The 25,472-nt window shown below is 48.3% G+C and overlaps 2 protein-coding genes across 3 annotated transcripts in view; one reads left to right on the forward strand and one right to left on the reverse strand.

Moving 5' to 3' along the window:
* GAB2 (GRB2 associated binding protein 2) overlaps window positions 1-23,123 on the forward strand; it is a 192,365-nt gene extending 169,242 nt beyond the window's left edge. Inside the window, exons 4-10 of the mRNA XM_025419517.3 lie at window positions 12,691-13,283; window positions 14,528-14,622; window positions 15,690-15,954; window positions 17,232-17,322; window positions 17,563-17,665; window positions 19,234-19,359; window positions 19,955-23,123. Of these exons, the coding sequence (XP_025275302.1) occupies window positions 12,691-13,283; window positions 14,528-14,622; window positions 15,690-15,954; window positions 17,232-17,322; window positions 17,563-17,665; window positions 19,234-19,359; window positions 19,955-20,098 (1,417 nt within the window). The 3' untranslated portion in view covers window positions 20,099-23,123. The remainder of the gene's footprint in view (window positions 1-12,690; window positions 13,284-14,527; window positions 14,623-15,689; window positions 15,955-17,231; window positions 17,323-17,562; window positions 17,666-19,233; window positions 19,360-19,954) is intronic.
* Window positions 23,124-23,895: 772 nt separating this feature from the next.
* The window catches only part of USP35 (ubiquitin specific peptidase 35), a 78,707-nt gene continuing 77,130 nt past the window's right edge, over window positions 23,896-25,472 (reverse strand). For both annotated transcript variants that reach the window (XM_025419516.3, XM_025419515.3), the window contains exon 11: window positions 23,896-25,047. In XM_025419516.3, coding sequence (XP_025275301.1) covers window positions 24,880-25,047 — 168 coding nt within the window. In that variant the 3' untranslated portion in view covers window positions 23,896-24,879. The remainder of the gene's footprint in view (window positions 25,048-25,472) is intronic.

A 25,472-nucleotide genomic window follows, 5' to 3' on the forward strand; every position in this document is an offset into this window, starting at 1 on the left:
ATCCTGAAAAAAATTAATATCCTGAAAAATTATCCTTTAGGAATGAAAACAAAATCAAGAGATTGTCAGATGAAAGAAAAATAAGAGAATTTCCAAGAGATCTGATTTAAGAAATGATAAGGAAGGTCTTCTGGCTGAAGCAAAATAATACCAGAAAAAAACTAAAATCTTCAGGAATGAAGGAAGAGCAGCAAAAATAGTAAATATCTGCATAATTTTCCCTCCCACATTCTTTAAAGTATGTGAGTGTTGAAAGCAAATATTAAATGTTGTCTAGTGTGGTTTTCAGCTGGTTTTCTCTTCAACCTGAAGAGCTTAGTTTATCATTTCTTACCATAAGAGTCCCCTTGTGACAGGTTTTCCCAGTTTTCATTTATCTGGAAATATCTGTATTTCACCTTCCTTTTTAAAAAAAAGATTTATTTGAGAGAGAGTGTGCACATGTGTGGAGCGGAGAAGCAGAGGGAGAGGGAGAGAGAATCTCAAGTAGACTCCCCACTGAGTGCAGAACCCAGTGCAGAGCTCAGTCTCACAACCCCGAGATCCTGACCTGAGCCCAAACCAGTCAGCCACTTAACCACCTGTGCCACCCAGGAGCCCCTCACCTTCATTTCTGAGAGATATTTTGCTGAATATAAAATTCTGGAATGATGATTTTATTTTCTTTTGGCATTTTAAAGAATGTAATTCTATAGTCTTTTGCCCTTCATTGGAAGGTCAGCTGTTATTTTTATTGTTAGAATCCTATATGTAATGTATCTTTCTCCTAATGGGTTTTTTTCCTCCTTTATATAAAAATTGTGGTGAAATACACATAACATAAAATTCATCATCTTAGTTTATTTTTAAGTGTCCAGGTCAGTAAGTGGTAAGTACTTCCACATTGTTATGCAACCAATCTCCAGAACTCTTCTCATCTTACAAAACTGAAACTCTCCCCAAGTTAAAAATTCTACATTTCACCTTTCCCCTGCTTCCCAACACCCCCCTTTCTACTGTCTGTATGAATTTGACTTCTCCAGGTAACTCACATAAATGCAATCATATAGTACTTGTCTTTTTTGCGAGTGGGTTTTTGCACTTAGGATAATGTCTTTAAGGTTCATCCGTGTTAAAACACATGTCAGAATTTCCTTCCTTTTTTATGGCTGAATAATATTTCATTGGCTATTTATGCCACATATGTTTATTTCATCCATCAGTAGACACCTTGGTTGCTTCCACCTTTTGGCTGTTGTGGTTAATGCTGCATGAACCTGGATGTACAAGTACTCTTCCAGGACTCAGCTTTCAATTCTTTAGGATATATATCCAGAAGTAGAATTGCTGGATACTCTGGTAATTCTGTTTTCAATCTTTTGAGAAACTCCCATACTGTTTTTTCATTATAGCTGTACCATTTTACAACCATGCACAAGAGTTACTGTTTCTCCACATCTTTGCCAATATTTGTAATTTTTTAGTAGTACCATCCTAATGGCTGTGAGGTAGTATCTCATTGTGGTTTAGAGTGGGGGGGAGTGAGCTTCGAGTTTGTTTGGTTTGGGTTTGTTTGTTTGTTTGTTTTAGAGGGGGAGGGGCAGAAGGAGAGAGAGAATCCAAAGCAGGTTCCATGTCCAGTGCAGAGCCCAATGCAGGGCTTGATCTCGCAACCCCTGAGATCATGACCTGAGCTGAAATCAAGAGTTCAATGCTTAACCAACTGAGCTACCCAGGCACTCCTCACTATGGTTTTTATTTATATTTCTATAATGATTAGTGATGTTCAGCATCTTTTCATGTATTTGTTGGCTATTTGTATATCTTTAGAGAAATATCTATGTAGGTCTCTGCCCATTTTTTTTTTTTTTTAAATCTGGTTGGTTTGTTGTTGTTGTTGTTGCTGTTAGGTTGTAGAAGTTCTTTTTATATTCTGGATATTAACACCTTGCCAAATATGATTTACAGATCTTTCCCCCATTCTGTAGATTGCCTTTCACTCTGCTGATTGTGTCCTTTGGTGCAGTTCAATTTATCTATTTTTATTTTGTTCCCTGTGCTTTTGGTGTCATGTATTTAAAAAAAAATCATTGCCAAATCCAATGTCCGGAAGCTTTTTCTCTGGTGTTTTCTTCTCAGAGTTTATAGTTTTAGCTCTGAGGTCTTTTTGTTAAATTTTTATATATGGTGTCAGGTAAAGCTCTAACTTCCATTTTTGTGCATATGCATATCTAATTCTCCCAGCACCATTTGTTGAAAATATTGTCCTTTTTCCCATTGAATGGTCTGAGCACCTGTGCTGAAAATCACTAGATCATATACGTGAAGGTTATTTCTGGGCTCCATATTCTATTCTATTGGTGTAGATGTCTATCTTTGCGCCAGTACCACATTTTTAATTACCATAGCTTTGTAATAATATGTTTTGAAATCAGGAAGTACGAGGCCTCTCACTTTGATCTTTGTTTGCAAGATTATTTTGGCTATTTGGGCTTCTGTCTGTTTGATGACTTTTTTTTCTTTTTTTTTTAGCAATTTGACTATGATATCCCTTGAGATGTTTTTCTTTGGGCTTCACTTAGCTTTCTGATTCTATTTGTTGTTCTTTTTGATCTAGTACAGCAAAATTTCTACCAATATTTTTTCAAGTTTTTTTTTCTGCCCCATTCCATCTCTGCTTTCCTTCTATTCCTCACATTAGACCACTTGATACTGACCCATACATCACTGATACTGTGGTATCAATGATACTATTCATTTTTTAAAAATCTGATTTCTTCTCTGTGCTCATTTTGGATAATTTTTTTAAATTGATTTTCCAGTTCTAGAATCCTCCCCCTTTTCACCTACCCCACAATTTTATTTACCTTTTTTAAAAAATAATTTTTGAGGGGATCCCTGGGTGGCTCAGTGGTTTGGTGCCTGCCTTTGGCCCAGGACGTAATCCTGGGGTCCCGGAATCAAGTCCCACGTCAGGCTTCTGCATGGAGCCTGCTTCTCCCTGTGCCTGTGTCTCTGCCCCCCTCTCTCTCTCTCTCTGTGTGTCTCATGAATAAATAAATAAAATCTTTTAAAAATAATAATAATTTTTGAGAGGTATTTGAAGTACAGTCAATGTGAATATACATCAAGTTTCCTCATGCCCCTTTGTGATCCATACTTTCTTCTACCTCATTCCTCAGGGACCACTGACAATATTTCTATCACTACATTAGTTATCATTTTCTACAATTTTGCTTGAGTGGAATCATATAGTATTTACTATTTTCCTTATTTCTTTCACTCAACATAATGCTTTTGGGATTCATCCATGTTGTTATATGTATCATTAGTTGTTCCTTTTTATTGCTGAGTAGTAATTCATTGTACCTTTATATCACAATTTACTGATCCATTCTTATGTTGATGGGCACTTGGATTTAGTTTTAGCTATTACAAATTAGATACATTTGTACATAAATAGTCACTAACAAGTGTAGACATTTGCTTCATTTCTCTTGGGTAAATATCTACAAAACCAGGCCTAGGTGGTTTTATTGGTAAATTCTATCAAAAGGGTAACACAAATATTACCCAAATTCTTTCAGAAAATAGAAGAGGGGATCCTTTTGCAACTCATTTTTTTTAAGGTGCAACTCATTTTTTGACACCAAAATAACCCTACTACCAAAACCTGACAAAGATTACAGGAAAGAAAATCAGAAGGTAATATTCCCTGTGGATATAGATGCAGAAATCTTTTCTTTTAAAAAAATTAGTAATCAAATCCAACTTAAAAATATATATTTAATATGTATGTGTGTTCCCTAATATGTATTTAAATATAGTAGGGAGTGTATGTGTGTATATACATCATTAGGGATAATAGTTCATGATAAAGTAGTGTTCATCCTAGGAATGCAAGATTGGTTTTACATTAAGAAGCCAACCAGTGTAATTAATCACATCAAGATCATAAGGAGAGGGGTGCCTGGGTGGCTCAATCAGCTAAGTGTCAAGTGTCTTACTCTTGATTTCCACTCAGGTCATGATCTCAGGATTGTGAGATCGAGCCCCGAGTTAGGCTCTGCACTGGGCATAGAGCCTGGTTTACATTCTCTCTCTCTCCCTCTCTCTCTCCCTCTCCTTCTGCCCCTCCTCCCTCCCTTTCTCCTTCTCTCCCCTTCTCTCTCTATCCCTCTCTCTTCTATCCCCCACCTCTCTTTTTAAAAAAGGAGAGAAAATAAGGAGAAAAACAATGTAATCATCACATTAGTAGGTGCAGAAAAAGCATTTATCAAAACTCAATGCCTCTTCATAAAAATTTTCTTAGCAAACTGTAAATAGAGGAGAACTCCTTCAAATTAATAGCAGACTGCTAAGGATAACCTACAGCTAATATTATACCTAACAGAGAAATATTAAACATATTCTCATAATACTAAGGACAAGGACAGAATACCTGCTCTCACTTCTGCTCAACATTGTACAGAGGGGATGCCTAGGTGGCTCAGTGGTTGAGTATCTGCCTTTGGCTCAGGGTGTGATCCCAGGTCCGGGGATAAGTCCCACATTGTGCTTCCCTGCATGGGGCCTCTGCCTCTCTCTCTTGAATAAATAAATAAAATCTTAAAAAAAAAAAAAAAAAAAAAAACATTGTGCAGGGGCTATAGCCTGTCCAATAAGGAGACAAAAAATGTAAGAGGCACAAAGATGAGAAGGGAAGACATAACACTGTCTCTACTTGCAGGTAACTTGATGGTTTATATAAAAATTTTAAAGAATCTAGAAAACAACTATTATAATGAAGAAGTGAATTTAGTAAGGTCACAGGATAAAGGATTATTATATGCAAATTAATTTTTACATACTAGCAGCAAACATTTGGAAAATGGACTTTAAAAAAATTCTCCATATAATGATGCCAAAAAAACATGGACTGCTTAGGAATTAAAAAAGATACACAAGACCTCATCACCGAAATCACTATCAAACACTTCTGAGGGAAACTAAAGACTTAAATATGGAGAGTGATATGCTATAGTTATGAATTGGAAGACCCAATATTATTAAAATGGCAAATCTTCCCAAATTGATCTATAGCTCCAATGCAGTCCAAATAAAAATCCCAGCTAAGCTTTTTCATAGAAATTGAGAAGCTAACTCTAAAGTTGATATGCCACTCCAAACAACTTAGAATAACCAAAATGATTTTTTTAAAGAACATGATGAAGTTGCAAGATTTATACTACCTGATTTCAAGACTTGCAAACAACCAAACTTTGTCTTTCTTTGTCTTTCTTCTTTAAGACCATGTTGTATTGATGAAAAGGTAAACATACAGAGCTCACTAGAACAGAATAATGAGGTATGTGTGTGTGCACACACACATGCATGTGTTGACAAAGGTGCCAATAGGGACTGAAAGGCTTTTCAACAAATGGTGCTGGAACAGCTGGATATCCATATAGGAATTAAGGAAAAAAAAAAAAAACTTTATTGTTACCACACTACTCAAAATTAAATGTGTTTAGAGACCTAAATCTGATTCTATGAAATGTCTAGAAGAAAACATCTTTGTGATCTTCGGGTAAGCAAAGATTTTTATCATAGGATACAAAGGAATCATAAAAGAAAATAAATTGATAAAGTGCTGAACAAAATTAAAACTTTTGTTCTTAAAAAAAAAAACTTTTGTTCTTCAAAAAGCCCCATTAAGAAAACAAAATGCCAAGTCACAAAATATGAGAAAATACTCAAATATATCTGACAAAGGATTTATTTCTAGAAAATATAAAGCACTATTATAACTTAAGACAAACAACCCAATTTTTTTTTAATGGGCAGAAGATTTGAATAGACATTTCACCAAGAAAAGATACAGAAATGGCAAATGCAAAGATGTCAAATCACTAGGGAAATGTAAATTAAAACCTCTGAGTTTTGCTTCATCTCCACCAGAATGGGTAAAATAAAAAAGACTGACAATGCCAAATGTTGATAAATGGTGTGGCCTTACTGCTCCTGATATTCACGTTACATAGGTGCTCTGGAAAAAAAGGGATAATGCTTTACAGTTTACAAAACACTATCACGTTAGTTACCTCAGGCAATCTTTGAAATAATCTCATAGAGCTACATCTTTAAAAAAAAAAAAAAAAGATTTTATTTATTTATTTCTTTTAGAGACAGCACAAGTAAGGGGAAAGAGAGAGGGAGAAGCAGACTCCCTACTGAGCAGGGAGCTGTATGCGGGCTGGATCCCAGAACCCTGAGATCACAACCTGAGCTGATGCTTAACTGACTGAGACATCCAAGAACCCTTTTTTCTTTCTTTCTTTCTTTTTTTTTAATTTTTAAGTAATCACACCCAACATGGGGCTCAAACACACAATCCCAAGATCAAGAGCCACATGCTCCACTGACTGAGCCAGCCAGGTGCCCCTCATAGAATTACTTCTGAGTGAGGACTTGGGAGAGAGAACCATCATCTCTGCCTAGCATAGACATAAAGATGTCTGTTTGGATTACTATCATGAAAGAGTATTTACTGAGGCTAATAATAACCAATCTTTTATCTATTCCTTTTTTCATTTATGGGGGAACCTCTCATATTGTACAATAAATTAAGCACTTCAGAGATTAAACTAGGAATTATTTATTTTTTACTGTAGTTGCAGCCACTGTTCTTCCTTCAAGTACTGGATATGCATTCTGGCTAAAATGACTACAGTTCTCAAAATCTGGCTTTTCCACTGAGCAAAAATAAGTAACTCCTCAAAGTAGTAACTATTGCCAAGGAAGGAGTTTTGAACTGACACCGTGAAGATGAGCAAAGTCCTTTTTGTCTTTGGGGACCAGTTAGCTTCCCCGGATTTATTTTTGCCCTCCAGTTTTTAGGGCCTCATTTCAGATTCCAGACCTTCTCTGTCTTCCTATTTCAAGGAGGCTGTTAAACCTGCAACAGGTGATACATTGTGGTGAGTCACATGCCTCCAAAAGCCGTAATTTTGGGGAAGGGTGGGGGGCAGGGGAAGTGAAGTGTCAAGTGATGAGATTCCAGACTCAGTGCATCACTGACCCTGCAGCGATACTCTGCAGAAAGATGGTGGGTAGAAAGTAAAATCAGAAATGGCAAAAGAGAACTTACCTCTGATTAGTCATTTGTAAGAGGTCTTAGTGACTCATTCACCCAGTAGCTTTGATTGACCAGAGACAGAGAATATTACAACTTCTAGTTTCACTCATTTCATATATATAACTTTGCTCCAAAACCACAACGAGAAGGCAAGCTCAAACTTGCAGCCAGAAGGCCTTGAGATGCAAAGATCACCTCACCTCTTAGAGATTAGGAGACAGCATTTTCTGCATTTTCTTCCCTCACTGGAAGGATCCCTGTGGAATGGGTTAAATGCAGAAGGATGGTCCACATGACCTCTTAAGATTGCCAGTGACAGTTACAGAGCTAAATGGTGGTTAATTTACTTACAACCATTTGTGTATTCTCTTTCTTTAAATAGGAACAGATCCATTAAAATCAAACTGGGCTCTTCATCATGAAGGTACTAGGAGTAGGGTGGAAAAGAGTGAAATGTGGTGTCGTGTGGTACATAAAACTATATGGAAAAATGCCAAAGAGCTATTGCCAAATAAAGTGATGAGGAAAACTAGGAAAGCATTCCTTTAATTTAATTTTATTTACATTTGTTTTTATTTAAGTTCAGTTTGCCAACGTGTAGTATAACACCCAGAGTTCATCCCATCAAGTGCCCTCCTCAGTGCCTGTCACCCAGTTACCCCAACCCTCCTGCCCACCTCCCCTCTGCTACCCTTTGTTTGTTTCCCAGAGTTAGGTATCTCTCATTGTTTGTCTTCCTAATTTTTCCCACTCAGTTCCCCTCCTTTTCCTTATACCTTTCACTATTCCTTATATTCCACATATGGTTTGAAACCATGTTTGTCCTTCTCCGGCTGACTTACTTCACTTAGCATAACACCCTCCAGTTCCATCCACGTTGAAGCAAATGCGTATTCGTCCTTTCTGATGGCTGAGTGATATTCCACTGTATACATAGACCACATCTTCTTATCCATTCATCTGTCAATGGGCACCGAGGCTCCTTCCACAGTTTGGCTATTGTGGACGTTGCTGCTGGAAGATAAGGGAGAGGCTTCTGGTCCGCGTGAAGATGGGAGTGCCACAAGAGGTGATGCGCTGGCGCCCCCACCAGCTGGCGTTCCCTGGCGTGGGAACGAGAGGCAGGGGCTGCTGGCTGGAGGGAGCGCCTTCTCTCACTCGCCGCCTCCGCGTCCTCCGGGGAGCCCCCGCTCACTGTGCAGCATCTCCCCGCACAGCTCAGCTCGTCCATTGGCTGTTTTTCTCGTGTGATGTGTGAGGGTCATACCTGTCTCTCAGAACCACGAAGGGGATTCAAAATGACCTTGTGTGTGGTGTGCCCGGCACAGTCCCGTGCGTGCTGCTTTTATGAGGCCTCTGGCCAACCCCAGCCTGCAAGAGAAGCCTCTCTCTCTCAGGATCCACCCCTTTCAGGTCTTCGTCTCAGGAAAGCGGCTCAGGACACCATGGTGACATAGACCTCGGTAAAGGTGGACACGGAAATGGTAAAGGCCACAGAAGTCACGAGTGTCAGAATTCCACTCGGGATCACTGCTGAAGAGGGGACACACCGTAGCAACGGCTTTGAGCAGAGCCAGTTCTACTGCCATCTGTCTGTCCGAGTGCATGGCTTTTGGCAATCGTTTCCCTTGTGTAACTCCTTTAAGCTCATTCTTGAAGCAGCAGCCCACGCCCCTCCACACAGGGCACGGCACCATGCCAGGGCACGGGAAGGGTTCCCTGCCCCCCAGGGGCGCAGGGCCGGGTGGAAGTGCTGGACCCAGGCCCCGACAGCTCTAACACGAGGCAGAACAAGTGTTTTGGTGGAAGTACAGCCTGCGGTGGGAGCAAAGGGAAAGGAGGAGGCCTGTAACAACTTTGTGGAGCTAAAAGGCTTTTTTTGATATTTTGTGTAAGATTCTGATGCCTCAATGAAGCATTCCAGAGAAAGGTAAATAAGACAGGTCCAGCCAAAGACCAGGTGGGACACATTTAGGGATGAGTGAGTAGCTCCGGGAGCTCAAGAGGAGGAGGAGGATGCCAGGGCAGCATGACGTTGGAATGTGAGCTGGTGGGTCCCAAAGGGGAAGGGTTTCAATCTACTGACCAGAGCATAGGCCAAGCTCAGGAAACAGGATGGCAGCACCGACACTTTATTTATTCATTTATTTATACATTAATTTGCTTGTCCATTCAACAAACCTTTATTCATCATTCTCCATGTGACAGCACTAGTCCAGGTGCCAGAGAGAGAACAGTGATAAGACAGTTTCTTTCCTGGAGGAAATCTCGGTCTGGGCGGGAAGACAAGTGCTGGTGGTACATAACACAGATAACACTTGCTCCCTGCTCCAAGTTGAGCAAGTGATTGATTACGCTTGGAGGTAGAGGAGGGTGAGAAACAGCTTTAGAAGATGTGCTGGGGTGCCTGGGTGGCTCAGTTTGTTAAGCATCTGCCTTTGGCTCAGGTCACAATCTCAGGGTACTGGGATCAAGCCCCATGTTGGGCTCCCTGCTCAGTGCGGAGCCTGCTTCTCCCTCTGCTGCTCCCACTGCTCACATTCTCTCTCTCTCTCAAAATCTTTTTTTTTTTTTTAAGATTTTATTTATTTATTCATGAGAGAGAGAGAGGCAGAGACACAGGCAGAGGGAGAAGCAGGCTCCATTCAGGGACTCTGGGTCTCCAGGATCACACCCTGGGCTGAAGGCGGCGCTAAACCCCTGAGCCACCTGGGCTGCCCTCAAATAAAATCTTTAAGGAGAAAAAAGATATGCCTTTTGTGCTGAGTTTGAAGGACAAATAGGAGCAGGAGCTTGCCAGATTGAAGTAGGAAGCCTTTCAGACAGCATGAACAATGTGACAGAGAGCCTGGAGGCTTAACTGCAAGGGGCTCACTGGGAACAAGGGAAGTTTGGCTGAGTGGATCCAGGAATGGGGAGGGGAACAGGGACAAGAGATTGGGGAGGTGAGTTAGAGCCGGAATACAGCTCAGGCCTAAAGGCAGTGGGACAGTGTTGACAAAGTGTAAGCTGGCCAGTCAGGAAAGTAAATGTCTGTAGGACGTAGAGGGGATCAGAGAGGTCCTGGTGGGTGGTAGGCAGACTAGGCCTTTGATTTATGCAGAAGAAAAACCAGGAGGACCTCAACTGGGATGGATTCAATAGGTCCTGAAAGGATTATCGAGTGAAAGATTATAATGTGGGTAACTCCCAGGTTCCCGGCTTGAGTGACTGGTGCATTCAGGGAGAGTCAAGAAGAGGATGAGTTCATCCCTGAATCAGGTTAAGGTTTGAATAAAATTACGTGAACCGTGAAACGTTGAGCAGGGTTTAAGGTTACTATTCTCCCCATCCCACCTTAAGACCTCCAGGCGCTCCCCAGCTCTCAGCAGCCCCAGCCTGGCCCCTCCACCGCCCCCTCTTCAGTCTTGTGTCCTAATGGACCCAGCCTGAGCAGCTTGCAGTCCCTTTCCCTCACTGTGTTGTGCCCCTTCTTTGTTCCTCTAACTAAAACGTGTTTTCCCTCCTCTTGCCTTGTGCCTGGCCAATTTTGAGACTCACTCAAAGGTAAGATCTTTGAAGAAGGCTTCCGTGACATTCTGTACCACCACCGCCAGGGAGGGTTCATATAAATCTGTCAAGAGCTGAGTACTCACCCACTTGATTGTCATGATTTGTATGTGTGTCACCTCCTCCACCACTATGTCCCCCAGGGCAGGAGGCATCTGTGTTATCCATTGTGCCTGGCCCAGATGGAAAATAGGACATCAGTAAACATTTGTTAAATGAACAGGTCTCCATGGAGATGTCCAACCTTAAATGTGCCATTGGCTCTCCCATCCTTTTTCCCAAGCACTCCATTATCTAAAGGATCTAGGTCCGTGGTGCTTGGCTTGGTTGTGTGTGTGAAATAGAAAAGAAAAGGAGAAAGAACACGGAAGCCTACAGAGGAGGGCCACTGAAGGTTTGGGAACTGAAATGGAACTCCCCAATGGTCAAGAATGCCAGTTTACCAGAGAGCCTGGTCTAGACACCTGTTCCCTTCCTCTTTCTAAACTACTGGGCCCTATTTTCTATCACCATCTGGTGGCCGCATCCATAAATAACAAGCTCCCCAGGAGCTAAAAGAACTTGTTGAAGGCAGAAGTTCCAACAGATTGGCCTCAGGGGGCTACAAGCTCCTCACCTGTCCCAGCTGCAGCATGAAACTTTGTATGTATACAAGATTTGCCTCATACTAGTAAGAAGTGCCAAGAACTTTTCATCAGATTCTTGAAGAAGCTTATAGCTTCCAGAAGTCTGAGAATCACTACTATAAAGGATTGTTCTAGAACAGTGATTCTTTTTTTCCTCAAGTGAAATCCTGTGAAGAATCATAAAGTGAGAGAGAGAAAAGCTTATCTGCATCCTTAGTTGCTCAGAACCTCACCTTCCACAGCACCTACCTACACACAACACAGAATCCAGTTTGAAAACCACATTCATAAGGCCAGTGACTTCTGGAGCTTCAAAGCCAGATGAACCCCAGAGAGCCAATGAGTCCCATCAGGCCATGCCTTCTGGTGGGGCCTGAGTGAAGGTCATAGAGATATTCGTAGTGGTAATGGAGCTCACACAAATCCTTCCAGTCCCGGGTCTTTTTTTACTCTTGAGTCTTGCCTTATTTCCCAAAAATCTACACTTTAAAACAGTAATAATCAAAACTTTTTCTGTCTATAACATAGTTCCCAAACAGGAAACCATTTTTTTTAAAGATTTTATTTATTCATGAGAGGCACAGAGAGAGGCAGAGACATAGGCAGAGGGAGAAGCAGGCTCCCTGCAGGGAGCCCGATGTGGGACTTGATCCCGGGACCCTGGGATCACGCCTTGAGCCAAAGGTCAACCACTGAGCCACCCACGTGCCCCCAAACAGGAAAATATTTTTCCTATAAAATTTTAGTCTTCTGGAAAGAGATATTTCCCCCTGCTACCTGTGTCTCAACAAACCATAATACCAGACAGAAAATAAGTGTATAGTTTACATTTGAACAGCTCTTTACAACTCACAACATCCACAGCCAGTAGCTAATTTATTTTACAGTGGGGAAACTGACACTCGGGTAAAATGAGCCAGTTGCTAGCTTGGGACACCAGTTCAAAGGTTCTTTCCACTGTCTCACAGCCTTCATATACAAACGTGCACATTCTGTGGTACCTAGAGCAACGAACAGGCAGGTGCTATGGCTGCTGTGCTTCTTTATTTGGAGGGGTGAGGGGTGAGGGCAACGTCTGCTAATCACAGCTCTCTGGGGTGAGGGAAGATAAAGGCTAACACTGATTGAACATCTATATATTGGATATACTGGAGTCTCATTTCTAAACAACATTCAGAGTATGTTTTTTATCACCGTTTTTGCAAATGCATTAACTAAAACTCGCAAAGAGAAAGTGGCTCGTGCAAAGTCACACAGCTAGTAAACCAAGATAAAGCTCAGGCCTGCCGGCCTCCCTGGCCTGGTTTCTACACCAACCAGCCACATGGGGCTTTGAACATGCCAGCTTGCCTCCCTGGGTGGGCAGTCCTGGCCCCCTCTAACCTGTTCCGTCCTTCTTCCCCTTCTTCTCTCTCTCAGGAGTGCCAGCTTCTCTCAGGGCACCAGGGCCTCCTTTCTCATGAGGAGTGACACAGCTGTACAGAAACTTGCCCAGGGCAACGGACACTGCGTCAACGGGGTCAGTGGTCAAGTCCATGGCTTCTATAGCCTCCCCAAGCCAAGCCGGCACAATACGGAATTCAGAGACAGTACCTACGACCTGCCCCGGAGCCTGGCCTCCCACGGCCACACCAAGGGCAGCCTCACTGGCTCTGAGACAGATAACGAGGATGTATACACCTTCAAGACACCCAGCAACACCCTGTGTCGGGAGTTCGGGGACCTCCTGGTGGACAATATGGAAGTGCCAGCCACCCCGCTCTCAGCCTACCAGATCCCTAGGACATTCACGCTGGACAAGAACCACAATGCCATGGCGGTGGCCACTCCTGGGGAATCGGCCATAGCTCCCCCGCCCCGGCCTCCCAAGCCAAGTCAGGCAGAAACTCCTCGGTGGGGCAGCCCTCAACAGAGACCTCCAATCAGCGAAAGCAGCAGATCTGTCTCTGCCGCGGCCACCATCCCCAGGCGCAACACCCTCCCAGCCATGGACAACAGCCGACTGCACCGAGGTTGGTATAAGCCCCAGCTGTGACCCTGAGGGGCAGCTTGGGAGCGCTCAGTAATTTGCCAGTCCTGGGTCATCCGTGCCAAGGAGACATGAGGCCCACCTGGGTCACTGATACTCGGAGGCATCTGGTACCCAAACCTGGTACTAGCTGGTCCTCCAGCACTGGAGGCTGTCGGCACATGCCCACGGTGCAAGAGTGTAGCAGACCCAGCCTGAGAGGAATTGCTGTTCTACTCAGGGAGAAAGAATATTCTCGGTTAACCACAACACAGCTTCTTATGGGTTTGGAAGTCCAAATCCTAGCATTTGATTCATTTTTATATAAATCAAATCAAAGACTGAAAAAATAAACTGAGAGGACCAGTTCGAACTGGAGCCAAACCTATGTGAACTAGCAGACTATTAAAACAAATTTTAAGCTACTAAATATTTTCTAAGCCACAAATGAATCTCTGGCTTAAATCTGGACTTCTCTCTGAAGTGTATAAATTTATTGTCACTAATTTCCCCTGAGCATGTTCCAACCTTGAATAAGCCTCCTCTGTTTGATGAAAAAGTACAGTAATATTAATTCCTTTCATTTTGCTTCGTGCTGTATAGCTCGCAAAGTCTGCTCCTACCCGTTCTGTTGTCTAAGCCACATAGTGACCCTGAGAGTGTGGTGGGACAGAGAGATCCTCGTTGTGTCCATTTCACACGAGGCCCATGGTTAAGAGACATATTCAGGGTTGCAGAGTCAGTCAGGGGCAGAGATGGGACTAGGACCTGGGACCTGAGTCTTGGCTCAGTATCTTTCAGTCCATCAACTATTGGATCAGTGACCTTGTGCTTTGGAATTGAAATGATACCGACATACATGAAACATGTCCTTACCCTTCAGAGAGCTCACATCTAGTTGGAAAAATAAAACCAACATATGTAAATTAGTCAAGTGTCAGTATTCCTGTCGTGTTTGTATAAGCTCTGGCAGGGATGAGTGGGACAGGCGTTGAGTGCCATAGGAGTTAGAGGAGAGAGGGGTACGAGGGAAGAGTAGTTACAGAGGGATCCTCCGTAGGTGCCAACACTGGAGGCAGAACTAGGAGCCCGGGAGGAAGTTTCGAACTGAGGAATGAAGTGATAAAAGTATTACTTTATCAGTTGGGGTTGAGAGTAGCGTCTTCTGGAGTATCTATCAGACCCTGAGCAACACTGCTGAGGGTTTGGGGAAGTATTAGCACATGGATCTTCTCTCTTCTCTCCTAGCTTCTTCCTGTGAGTCCTATGAGTACCCCCAGCGTGGTGGAGACAGTGCCGGCCGGTCTGCCGAGTCCATGAGTGATGCGGTCAGTGCTTTCCTGGTGAGTGGGGGTGAGCCAGGGGTCCTTAGGCCAGCCCAGGTGGTTAAAGGTCACACCTCAGAGAGTGAAAAGTACAGAGTGATGGCATCTCCCTCTTAGGCCCCTGCCTAGTTTCTGGTCTCCGTCCAGATGCCTGGGTTGGGTTTTCAGAAAGTAAGATACCACTGGGGTCTGGGGTGAAGAAGAGAGTGTGCTTGGGGGAGCTAGACCACAAGGCTCTCCATGTTGGTAGGTTAGTTGAATGGGTCTAGAATGCAGAGGACCCAGGCTCTGGGATGGGGCACTGAGGCAGCATGCTTTCTCCCTGAGGCTCCACCCGGAGGAGGGCCGCAGTGTGGGATTCCCAGTAGGGGCGGTGCTCAGAGGCAGTCTTGGTGGCAGAAATCCAGTTGCGTTCAGAATCCCAGGCTGCCCTCTGCAGGGGCTGACCATGCTCTCCAAGCCAATTAGGGCCTGGCATCACGCCTACTGGAATGACAAAAATTGGGTAACCACAGCAGAGGCAGCTTCCTTGGGTGTGTGGACAGACAGGGCAGGAGCTGGAGCAAGGCTGTGGGCAGGGTGACTATATTGTACAACTTGGTGGCAGGTCCACCTGCAGCTGGTGATCACCCTGAAAGCTGGACTAGGGGAGCATGCTGGCCCACCCTACTAGCCAGGGCCGAGGCTTCTCCAGGGCTCCCTGCCCTGCTCGGGCTTCAGATGCCAACCCGCTAATGCTAACCCCTGAGGTGAGGTGCGGGTCCTAAATCAAACCCATGCCATCTGTGGCCTGTGCCACCCCCAGCCTCGTCAGGCCCCCAGAAATCCTTGTGGGCCCAGCCACCAGGGGTCTTTTATACTAGAGGATTATTGTAAACTTCAGGTGGGCCCCAAGGGATCGCCGAAACTAGAAGGGACCCACAGACCTTGTTTCTTTCTGCCTCCCCCTGTGCTTCCTTGCTTGGGTTTCTCAGGGCCTGCCTTAGTAGCTTCCCAGGGCAGCTGACTCCTCGCCCTGCATACAGATTCTCCCCGCCTTCCTGCTGCTTGTTAGTTACTGCTGCATTTCCCCCTCTCCCTCCCAGCCAGGGAAAACAGTTGTGGGCCGCTCAGAGAGCTCCAATTCTGAGGACAACTACGTGCCCATGAATCCGGGGTCCTCCAACCTAATGGCCACGGAGCGGGCAGGTGACAATTCCCAGAGTGTCTACATCCCCATGAGTCCAGGACCCCATCACTTTGAGGGACTTAGCTACCCCTCCACAGCCCTTTCTATGCACCGGGGCTCCAGCCGAGGGAGCGAGATCCAGCCACCCCCTGTCAACCGCAACCTCAAGCCTGACCGGAAAGGTAAGTCTCCTCTTTCCCCTGTCCCATGTCTGGACGGGGTACAGGAACTGTTTGCATTCATATAGGGAACATTCCTTGCAGGGAAGTGTTAGCCTCTGGAGCCTAAGCACCCCAAACTCTCACACACATGCATGCACACTCAGATTCACTCCAGTGGCCAAGCAGCCTAGGGACTGGCAGCTGGAGTGGCCTGGACGGGCCGGAGTGCAGGTAGACATCAGAAGGAGAGGACGTAGTCAGGTTCCGGCTCTGCCACCCGGGGTTAGAAGCAAACCATTCTGTGTTTGAGCCTTGGTTCTCATCTGAGAAACATGAATACTTGCCTCACAGAGCACTGAGGAACACAGATGATGTGTCTAAACGTGCCTTGTGAGGTCTAACATGTTTCTGGAGGACATGGGGTGAGTTTAGAGTGGGGCCGGGCCGGAACGGACAGAGTGGTCTGCTAGAAGGTATGCTACGCCCTGATAGAAAGGCGTGAGCTCTCAAACCAGGTACCTGTGTGTTAGAATCCTTATTCAGCACCTCCTAGGGTGGGACCTTGGATAAATCATTTCAGTTTCTTAGGTGAAATGGGCATAGGTTTATTTAGGGTTTATTGAGGAAGAAAGCGTCTAGGACACTGCCTCTGCCACGCAGCAGGTGTTCAGGAAAGTTAGACCCATGCCCCTTGCACTTAGACCAGGAAGCAGTGCTGCAGTTCAGACTCCAGGTCCGCTGGGCCTCCCTAGGGACTGGCTGCGGGCCGGGGCCCGGGGCAGGAATTCAAAGGGAGAAGTAAAGTGATCAGGCAGGATGAGCACCCCTGACCCCTAGGTCTGATCAACAGAGAATTCAGATCGTAGAATTTGAAATGAAGCCTTTAGGGCCTTGACCTTCCTCCACTGCAGGCTCGACAGCCCTGGTCCAGGAGTGGCAGGGATAGGCATCGTGACCTTCTCCACTTCAATTATTGTCTCTTGTTTTTATATATAGTCACACATCTGGGAGAACAATCTGTTGTCAGACTCTGTGTCCCCATTTTGGATTCTGAAAATACGATTCTTACAGTAAATGCTTGGAAAGAACATACCATTCAGAATCTGAAGCTGTGACATCAAAGCCTGTCAACAGAGGCAGAGATCACAGAACCTGCTAGACCTCAGTTTCCCTCTGTAAAAGTGGGAATACAAATACATTTATGAATATACTTGTGTGTTACGTGTGTGTGTGTGTGTGTGTGTGTGTGTGGCATTATCATCTGTGGCTGAGCATTTGACTTTCTCTTCCTGCTCCAGTAAAGCCAACACCACTTGACCTGAGAAACAACACTGTCATCGATGAGCTCCCCTTCAAGTCACCTGTTACCAAGTCTTGGTCTAGGGCCATGTGAGTGTCCATGTGGGGAAGTGGGAGTTTGGAACGGGGTTGTCAGGGCTGAGGCGGGAGAGCTGCGTCCTGACACGAATGCCGTCGGTAGCTGAGCGGTCTCTTGGGGCTTGGTGTCCTTGTCTGTGAGGGGGGCATTGACTGCACCTGGCCCGTATCAGATCTGACAGTGGAGAGTGGTGCTCCGAGGGCGGGGTCTGGGCGTGAGGAGCCTGAGTTCACTGTCTTCTCTCCCCACAGCCACACCTTCAACTGCAGCCCCTCCCAGTACTGCCGCCCCATCTCCACCCAGAGCATCACCAGCACGGACTCCGGAGACAGCGAAGAGAACTACGTCCCTATGGTGAGTCCATGGGTGTGACTCCCACCGGAGCACCCAGGAGCCATCTCAGGTCCCCACTGGTTGTAATTCCTTTGCTTCTGCAATCCTTCTCACACACACGTGGTGTGTGACATGGTGGAGAGGCAGTGCTGTGGGGACACACTGGCAGGATGAGCAGTCAGACCAGGCTGGGGAGATGTACAGGAGGAGGAGGCTTATTTAGCTAGGGCTACAGGTGGAAGTTGGGCTGGATCCAGATCACAAATGACCCCAAATACTGCCTTGGGGAGTTTGGACTTTGCCTGGGGACCACAGGGGGCCACTTAGATGGGTGCCTTAGAATCATCACTGGGAGCCTATAGAGAATGCTTAGAGCACCCTTCAAAGTTATAAAAGACCTCTTCATTTCTTACTGTGCTATTCCCATGACCACGAGCAAGAATGTGAGTGTAAGCATTTATTGAGTTATGTCCTCAGTGGTGGGGGCACATGTAACACGGCGCATGGTGGCAGAGGCCATGAGAAATCAGCACATGAGGAGATTCTTCCTTGAGTTTTCCATTGAAAAGGGAGTAGCTGGGCAGCCCGGTGGCTCAGCGATTTAGCGCTGCCTGTAGCCCAGGGCGTGATCCTGGAGACCCGGGATCGAGTCCCACGTCGGGCTCCCTGCATGGAGCCTGCTTCTCCCTCTGCCTGTGTCTCTGCTTCTCTCTCTTTCTCTCTGTGTCTCTCATGAATAAATAAATAAAATCTTTAAAATAAAAAAGAAAGAAAAAGAAGAGGGGGTAGCTGCCCAGCACCTGGTAGTTGCTGCATAATGAAAGAAGGAACCAACCCAACAATAAGCAGCCGAAAAATAGAACATAGGACTGTTGCCATTCACATCAGAATAGGAGTGCTGGAAAATTCTAGACAAGTTGGTCTTGATGCCTGGATGGAGACAGGACCTAGAGTGTATCCCTTGAAGAGGGGCTTCCATGTGACTGCCCCACTGGAGGCCAGGGAAGGGAGGTGCAGAGAAGCAGGTTTGGTGCAACCGAGACTTTCCAACATCCCGGGCGTAACGGAAATGTACAGCAGGACACCACAGGTTTGGGAGTCTGAAAACAGATCTGGTTCCCATCCCTGCTCACTGGCTCTACACCCCAAGGCAAGTCAGCTCACTTCTCTGAACCACAGTTTTTGCTTTAAAAAATAAGAATAGGGATCCCTGGGTGGCGCAGCGGTTTGGCGCCTGCCTTTGGCCCAGGGCGCGATCCTGGAGACCCAGGATCGAATCCCACATCGGGCTCCTGGTGCATGGAGCCTGCTTCTCCCTCTGCCTGTGTCTCTGCCTCCCTCTCTCTCTCTCTGGAACTATCATAAATAAATAAAAAAAAAATTTAAAAAAATAAAAAATAAAAATAAAAAAATAAAAAATAAGAATAAAAAACAAGAATAGTAGTTAATCCTACCTCCATCCCAGGATTGTTACAAGGGTTTCATGAGAACCTGGAAGTCCCTGGCCCAGTGCACTCCAGAAGTGTGTTTTTCCAAGGGTTAGTCCGTTTTCTAAACGTACTAATGGTTTTTCCTTCCTCTGTTCATAGCAAAATCCAGTGTCTGCGTCTCCCATTCCCAGTGGCACCAACAGTCCAGCCCCGAAGAAGAGCACGGGCAGTGTTGATTACCTGGCCCTGGATTTCCAGCCGAGCTCCCCCAGCCCCCACCGCAAGGTACGGGGTGGGGTGGGGGTGTCTGAGCACTCGGCCTCGTACCACTTGACCACTTTTCAGTTAGTATGGTTCTTACAGGGCTCACATGCCTCCTCTCAACGCACAGGCCTCGAGGTCTGTCGGACCTTCTCAGCCAGTCCCTCCTCCTTGTGCAAATGAGCAAATGGAGCTACCCCAGGAGCCATGGCCCGCTCAGGGTTACCGAGTGAATCAGTGACAGATCCGAGACTCAGGAATCCCTTGTCCCAGGCCTGAGCTTCTCTTTGAGATCACTGTCTAGGGGCCTCAACTGCCTTTGGGCCGGTCTAGACAGCGGGGCACTGCGAGTGCTCCCCTCTGACTGGCACTTGTTGGCACCCAGCAAATCCTTCACAGGGAGGTGGGTGGAGGCAGAGATGAAGGCCTGGGTCCCCTTGGAGCTGGGAACTCAGGAGTTGACCCAGGCTGTTGCAGAACCAGGAAGATGATGCAGTTTGGGCTTTAATAGCCACTTTCAGAAACAGGACACAGGCTCCTGAGGCAGCTCAGAAAGAGCCCCCACACCTGCCCCCCACCTTACTGATAACTCACAGCCACCTCCTCATTCTGTCCTCAGCCATCCACGTCATCTGTCACTTCCGATGAGAAGGTGGACTACGTTCAGGTGGACAAGGAGAAAACGCAGGCCCTGCAGAACACCATGCAGGAGTGGACAGATGTGCGGCAGTCCTCGGAACCTTCCAAGGGCGCTAAGCTGTGACTCAGTGGCCCCTGAGCCTGGGGAGGGGCCCGGAGGCAGCATCTCCAAAGCTGGCTCCTCCCATCTACCCGCCCCCTTCTCCCCTCCCGTTGCGCCCTCTACTCTGCCACTCTGGCCTTCAAAGCACTTGATGTCTGGGACCCTGAAACCTTCTCCTGAGAGGTGAGGGCCTGATTGAGGCACTCCCTCTGCCCACTCGGGCCCACCTTTGATTTTTATCAGTAATGGCCATGCCTCTACCCACCTTAGTTAGAGCTATTGCCAAAAAGCATCCTTCAGCCTCTTCCTGTCCTTTAGACCAGAATACCTACTAGGCGTGGAGAGGGGCTGGGGTTCTGAGCCAGATTCCACACCTCACATCCCGTCACGGCCCCCGAGCCCTCTTCCCTCCAGCTACTGGGCTACCTCTCCTTCAATCCCAGAAGATGCCACGTCGTCTCGCTGACCCAGGGAGCCCAGGACCAGCAGACCAAAGTGGACATGGACTTATTCCTCCTTGGCATTCTTGGTAGGGGAGAGGCAAGGCCTGGAAGATGGGAGTTGAGGTTAGCGATGGTCTTGAGGGACACAGGAAAGAGGTCCCAGGTGCACAAGGCGGGCGATCTGGGCAGTGCTCCCCCCTCCCATCACAGTGTAGCTGTTGGAGGTTGAAAGAAGCAGGAGGGGGATGGGTACCCACAAACCAGGAGCAGGGGGTGACCAGGGCCCCCAGAACTATGGAGCATACAGGCCCTCCTCCAGGGCGCACCCCGCCAGAGGCGGCTGGGCTAGGTGATGTAGGTGCAGTCGGGAGGTGGGTGCCGAGGGCAGGCAGTGCACGTGGACTGGAGGGTTGTAGGGCTGTGGTGCGGAGGGTGCAGGGTGCGGGAAGTGCGTGTCTGCGAGACAGGCAGTTGGGGGGCAGGCAGATAATCGATGGGCAGGAGGCAGGATAGAGACCATGGAGGCAGCCTGGCGGCGCCTGGGGCTGCAGGCCCGAGGCTGGAGCGGAAAGTGAAGGAGCTGTGAGCGTGAGGGATGGCGGGGAAAGCAGTGCGGCCAAGTGGAATTGGGGGAGGGCCAGGGCTTCTGCCAGGAAGAGTGTGCTCCCAGGAGCCCGCCGTGTTTTCCCAGCTCATCTTACGTCTGCTGCTCCCTGGTTGGACTCAGATCTGGGGCAGGGTCATCACCTCAGCTGCGCCCTCCCCCACCAGGCACTTTGTACTGGGGGGGGGGGGTAGCCGAATCTCTTATGTTGATGGTTTTTGCCCAAATCCTCCAGGGTTGCAGAGGTTTCATCCAACCCTGGGGTGAACAGACCACCTCCCTTCAACCAAAAAAACCCTTCCCAGCACGTCTGAGGGAGGGGACTACAGCTCCCTTGGGCTCCTCAGAGCACACACCTGGCCATGTCATCTCCGAAGCCGCACTCTGGCAGAGACGATTTTCTCGCCAGTAGCCCTCTCTCAATCAGTTGAGCTCAACTCAGCGAGCATTTATTAATGGCTGCCGGGGCCCCGTTCTGGGAACACGGAAATTAATTAGTAATTAATCCGTGTGCCCGTGCACTTGAGAAGGTAGGGGCATGGGATGTTGGTGATGGCTGAGAGAGACCGGAAGTGAGGCTGCTTAGGAAGTTGGTGCAGATCAGGGGAAGGTGGGGTCTGGGGAAAGGAGATGCTGAGATGGGCCTTAGAAGCAGGAAGATGGAGTAGTTTTCCAGGGAAGGAGAGCGGGCTGGGGTCCAGTGGAGGAAGGACTGGGGCTGAGGGCAGTGGTCGACACCTTGTCCCTTTAAGGCCCTCTTGGAAGGGTCTCTGGGGCCAAGCTTTGGTGCCACCCCCAGCCCCAGTACACCCCGAGAGTATCTGCACTTCCTGAACGTTCCACAAGGTGAATGAAACTGGTTAGTCTTTAGAAAGTGTGTTCAAATCTAATGTCCAAGGAGGCCTCATTCCAGCTTTTGATTCCTGCAGCTCCCAAGCACTTAGGGTGGAGGTGGAAGGAGGTGTGAGGAAACTGGCCTATTAGAGGTAGAGACAGGCTCACAGGCTTCAAACTACTCGGTGGTCAGGTCAGTTTTAAAAACTGATCAAGGTCCCCCCCCCCCCCCCCCCCCGGTGGCCTGGCAGGGGCAGAAACCCCAGACCAGGGCTGCCTTCCCAGCCGACGTGGCTCCTGTGAGGACTCACGGTGCCTGGGCCCGCAGGAGCCAACACCTGTGAAAGGGGGGTTCGGCAGGCTCTGCAACCTTGGCCTCCGTGCGGAGGCTGAGCTGGTGGGCGGGAGAAGTCCCTCTCTCCTGAGGGTCTGGCTCACCAGGAATGGGCAGCACCCAGAGCATTAGTTAACCCAGTCCCCTCCCCGAGCCTGACTTTTTGAAACTCTTCAAGAAGCACAACCCTTCCCATTCTGGAGTGAGTGGAACAAGGGCTGGCCCCAAGCCCTGGCTGGTTCCCCCACCCCCCACATCCCATTGACAAGAGCTCTGGATGCAGACAGGGCAGAGGCAAGTTAGCACTTCGTCTGCAACCTGTGGGGGGGGCCCGGGCACCTGAGCCCTGAAGCTCCCTCCTCCTCGGGGCCGGGGCCGACATTGTGGGACTTTCCAAGGTCTCTGCCTGCCCGCTGGGGGGCCCCCCTGAGAGGCTGTCATGTGATAGTTGGTGGTGTGTATTCTTGTGTGTTGGTTATACATGTCTTGAAATCTAGCATCCTTTCGCACAGAATTGTCTATGTGTCGGGGAGAAAATGGGCCAGCAGCCCAGTCTTAGGTTCTCGCCCTGTGATACCATTTAAAATTGACATTTAATTTTTCAAATCACTGTTGGTGCCTAATCACTTAAGTTATTAATTTATTCTGTTTTCTTTAAAAAAAAAATTTGTAACATGTATTTATCCTGTGAGTAGGTCTGGGGTAGGGGTGGGAACGTGTTGCAGTGGGTCCTGTTTTTGCTGTGGTGACACATGGTACAGGCCTGGAGCTTGCAGGTCCCTTTTTACTGTGGTGTCGGAGCGGGACAACAATAAAGTCCATTAGAAGTGACCAGAGAAGGCTGCTGGAGCCTGTGTCGTCTAAGGGGCTGGGGTGGGCGGGGAACCCACCTGCACATTCACGTGGGCTTAAACACGCACTTCCGGCAGGGCCCCAGGCTGTGTCCTTTCATTTTAATAGGAAGTAACCGGGCCCTTCTCCCCACTGGGAGCAAGGGTGGATCTCCCTTACCTCGGGATTGGTGTTCCTGATATAGGACGTGGAAATTGTACCTTCTGCCCATTCATCTTAGAAGGCACGAGGGGTGTAGAGAGCTGAGCTGGACAGGGTCTGTGACAGTTGGGCCAAAACCCAACTCCTCCCCCTACAGCCCGGGCCGGCAGCCCTTGCAGCCCCCGGCCCAACACCACTGCCTTGCTGCCTGCCCCCCACCTGCTTTGCTCCCCCAGATGTACAGGCTTGGTGGAAAGGGCTCCTGTGTGCCTCACAAGCTCCAGCCATGGGATGGCGCCCAGGCGGGGTTGCTTCCTGCCCAAGTCTGTCCCAGTAGGGGCCACACCCCGGCCAGGTTCTCCCAGGGCAGGAAGAAGGAATGTGGGAGCGCCGGTATCCAGTTCTGGGGAGTCCCCCTGACACTCTCCCATCGGGCAGCCCTGAGCCTGGGCGCCTGCCTCTCAGGATGAGAGCGCTCTGCCCTCTGGGTCCTCCCAGTCCTCACCTTTAACACGGGGTGTACCCGCCTCACTGTCCAGACACGGCAAGAAACAGAAGGCATGGCTGACCTCACAGCCACTGAGGCAGGAAGAATGACCTCTTTAAAGGCTTCGGAGAATCTATTTTTATTCCCGGTTGAGACCCTGAGTCTCTTCTCTCCACGTAGAAGGGTACAGCAGTGTCAGGGCACAATGAGGTCAGTATCTGCTCCTCACCAAACCACCCCCACCGGCCGCTGGGCCACCGCTCTAATGCCAACTGATGAGGAGCTGAGCCAGCCAGCTTTCCTCAGGACGGACAATGGCTTCATGAGAAACACAAACATATTCGCAGTAAAATAAGGAGTCTCTAGCTTAACCAGAAAGGGGGTGCAAATGGTGGCATCTCAGGCACTGAGGCAGGCGAGGGGAGATGGGGTTTGAGGATTAAGGGTCTCCCGCGGTGTGTGGGGGGTTGTCCTCCCCTCTCTGCATTGACAGTATCTGATCCCGGCCAGGCTTCCCACCTACTCTCCTCTCGAAGTACTGAGGGTGCAGGTACCTCTGAAACTCCCTCAGAGAGCCCAGAAGGTGGCCACACGTCTGACACACAGGCCCCAGATCCTGCTCTGCTTTTTCTACTAGAGAGCAACAGGATTGTCTGAAAGGAGCTAGGAGGGAAATGCTACTTGATGGCAAAACACTAGAGCTGTGGAGTTCCGCCCCGTCAGGTAGCCAGTGGGGAACGCGGGGGACAAGGCCCAGAGTGTGTCCGTGGAAGCTGCTTCAAGTTGACCAGGACACTTGGGTGTAAAATCTTAATGGGGCTGATCCCAGTGTCAGCGGCTTGGCTCGGCTCTCACCTCTGAATCTGAGTCTCTGCACACCCTTCAGGCTGAGGGCCGGCATCCCAGAAGCTTCCTCTCCACCTATCCTGCCCTTGGAAAGGCCTGTCTTCAGGGCTGGACCTGCCTCCACAGTCCCCCTCAGACCCCACCGGGCAAAGTGCCTCTGCCTCAGTCCCCACCGAGGCCCCAGAAGGAAAGGTTTAGGGCCTCCCCTGCATCTGGCAGGGGTACCCCCAAGGGTGGGAGCAGCCTGGGGCAGGCTCCATGTTAGAAGACCAGTCTGTGGAAGTCCCCGCCGTTGCCACCTGCGGGATTGCAGCCGCCCGGAGAGCCTTCGTCCTCATCCTTGTCTTCATCGAAGCCCCTGCCCCAGTGCGGGGATGCCGGGAGTGCAGAGATGTAGGCCGCCCTGCTTCGTGCCTCCTTCTCCTGCTCCTGGAACACACGTGTGGGTGGGGAAGGAAGCTTAAAATTCAGGCTCTGAAACCAGAGTCTTCCCTTCGCTGGCCCCCACCCCCACCCCAGTGCCACCCAGCACAGCATTTCTGAGCGTCTCCCATGGCACAGAGGAGCCACAGCTTCTGCCCTCTGGGTGTGCCAGCCCGTGGGAGGATGGCTGGGGTGCATCCATCCTTCTACCTCGTATCTACTCTTCAAGCCCATTCTTCTTCCCATAGAAACTCCCAGCCCCTCGCAAGACTGAATAACTGACAAGGGCCTGACGTGGCACCAGGGAGCAGGAGGGGCAGGGACTACAAGGATCACACCACACCACCCGGGGGCCACTCTGGTGTCCTGACACGGCTGTGCAGCTCACTGCCCCTCAGGCCAGCCTCAGGGGCTCCTTATGCGCAGCCCCG

Source organism: Canis lupus, chromosome 21 (assembly GCF_003254725.2).
Source record: "Canis lupus dingo isolate Sandy chromosome 21, ASM325472v2, whole genome shotgun sequence".
Classification (NCBI taxonomy): domain Eukaryota; kingdom Metazoa; phylum Chordata; class Mammalia; order Carnivora; family Canidae; genus Canis; species Canis lupus.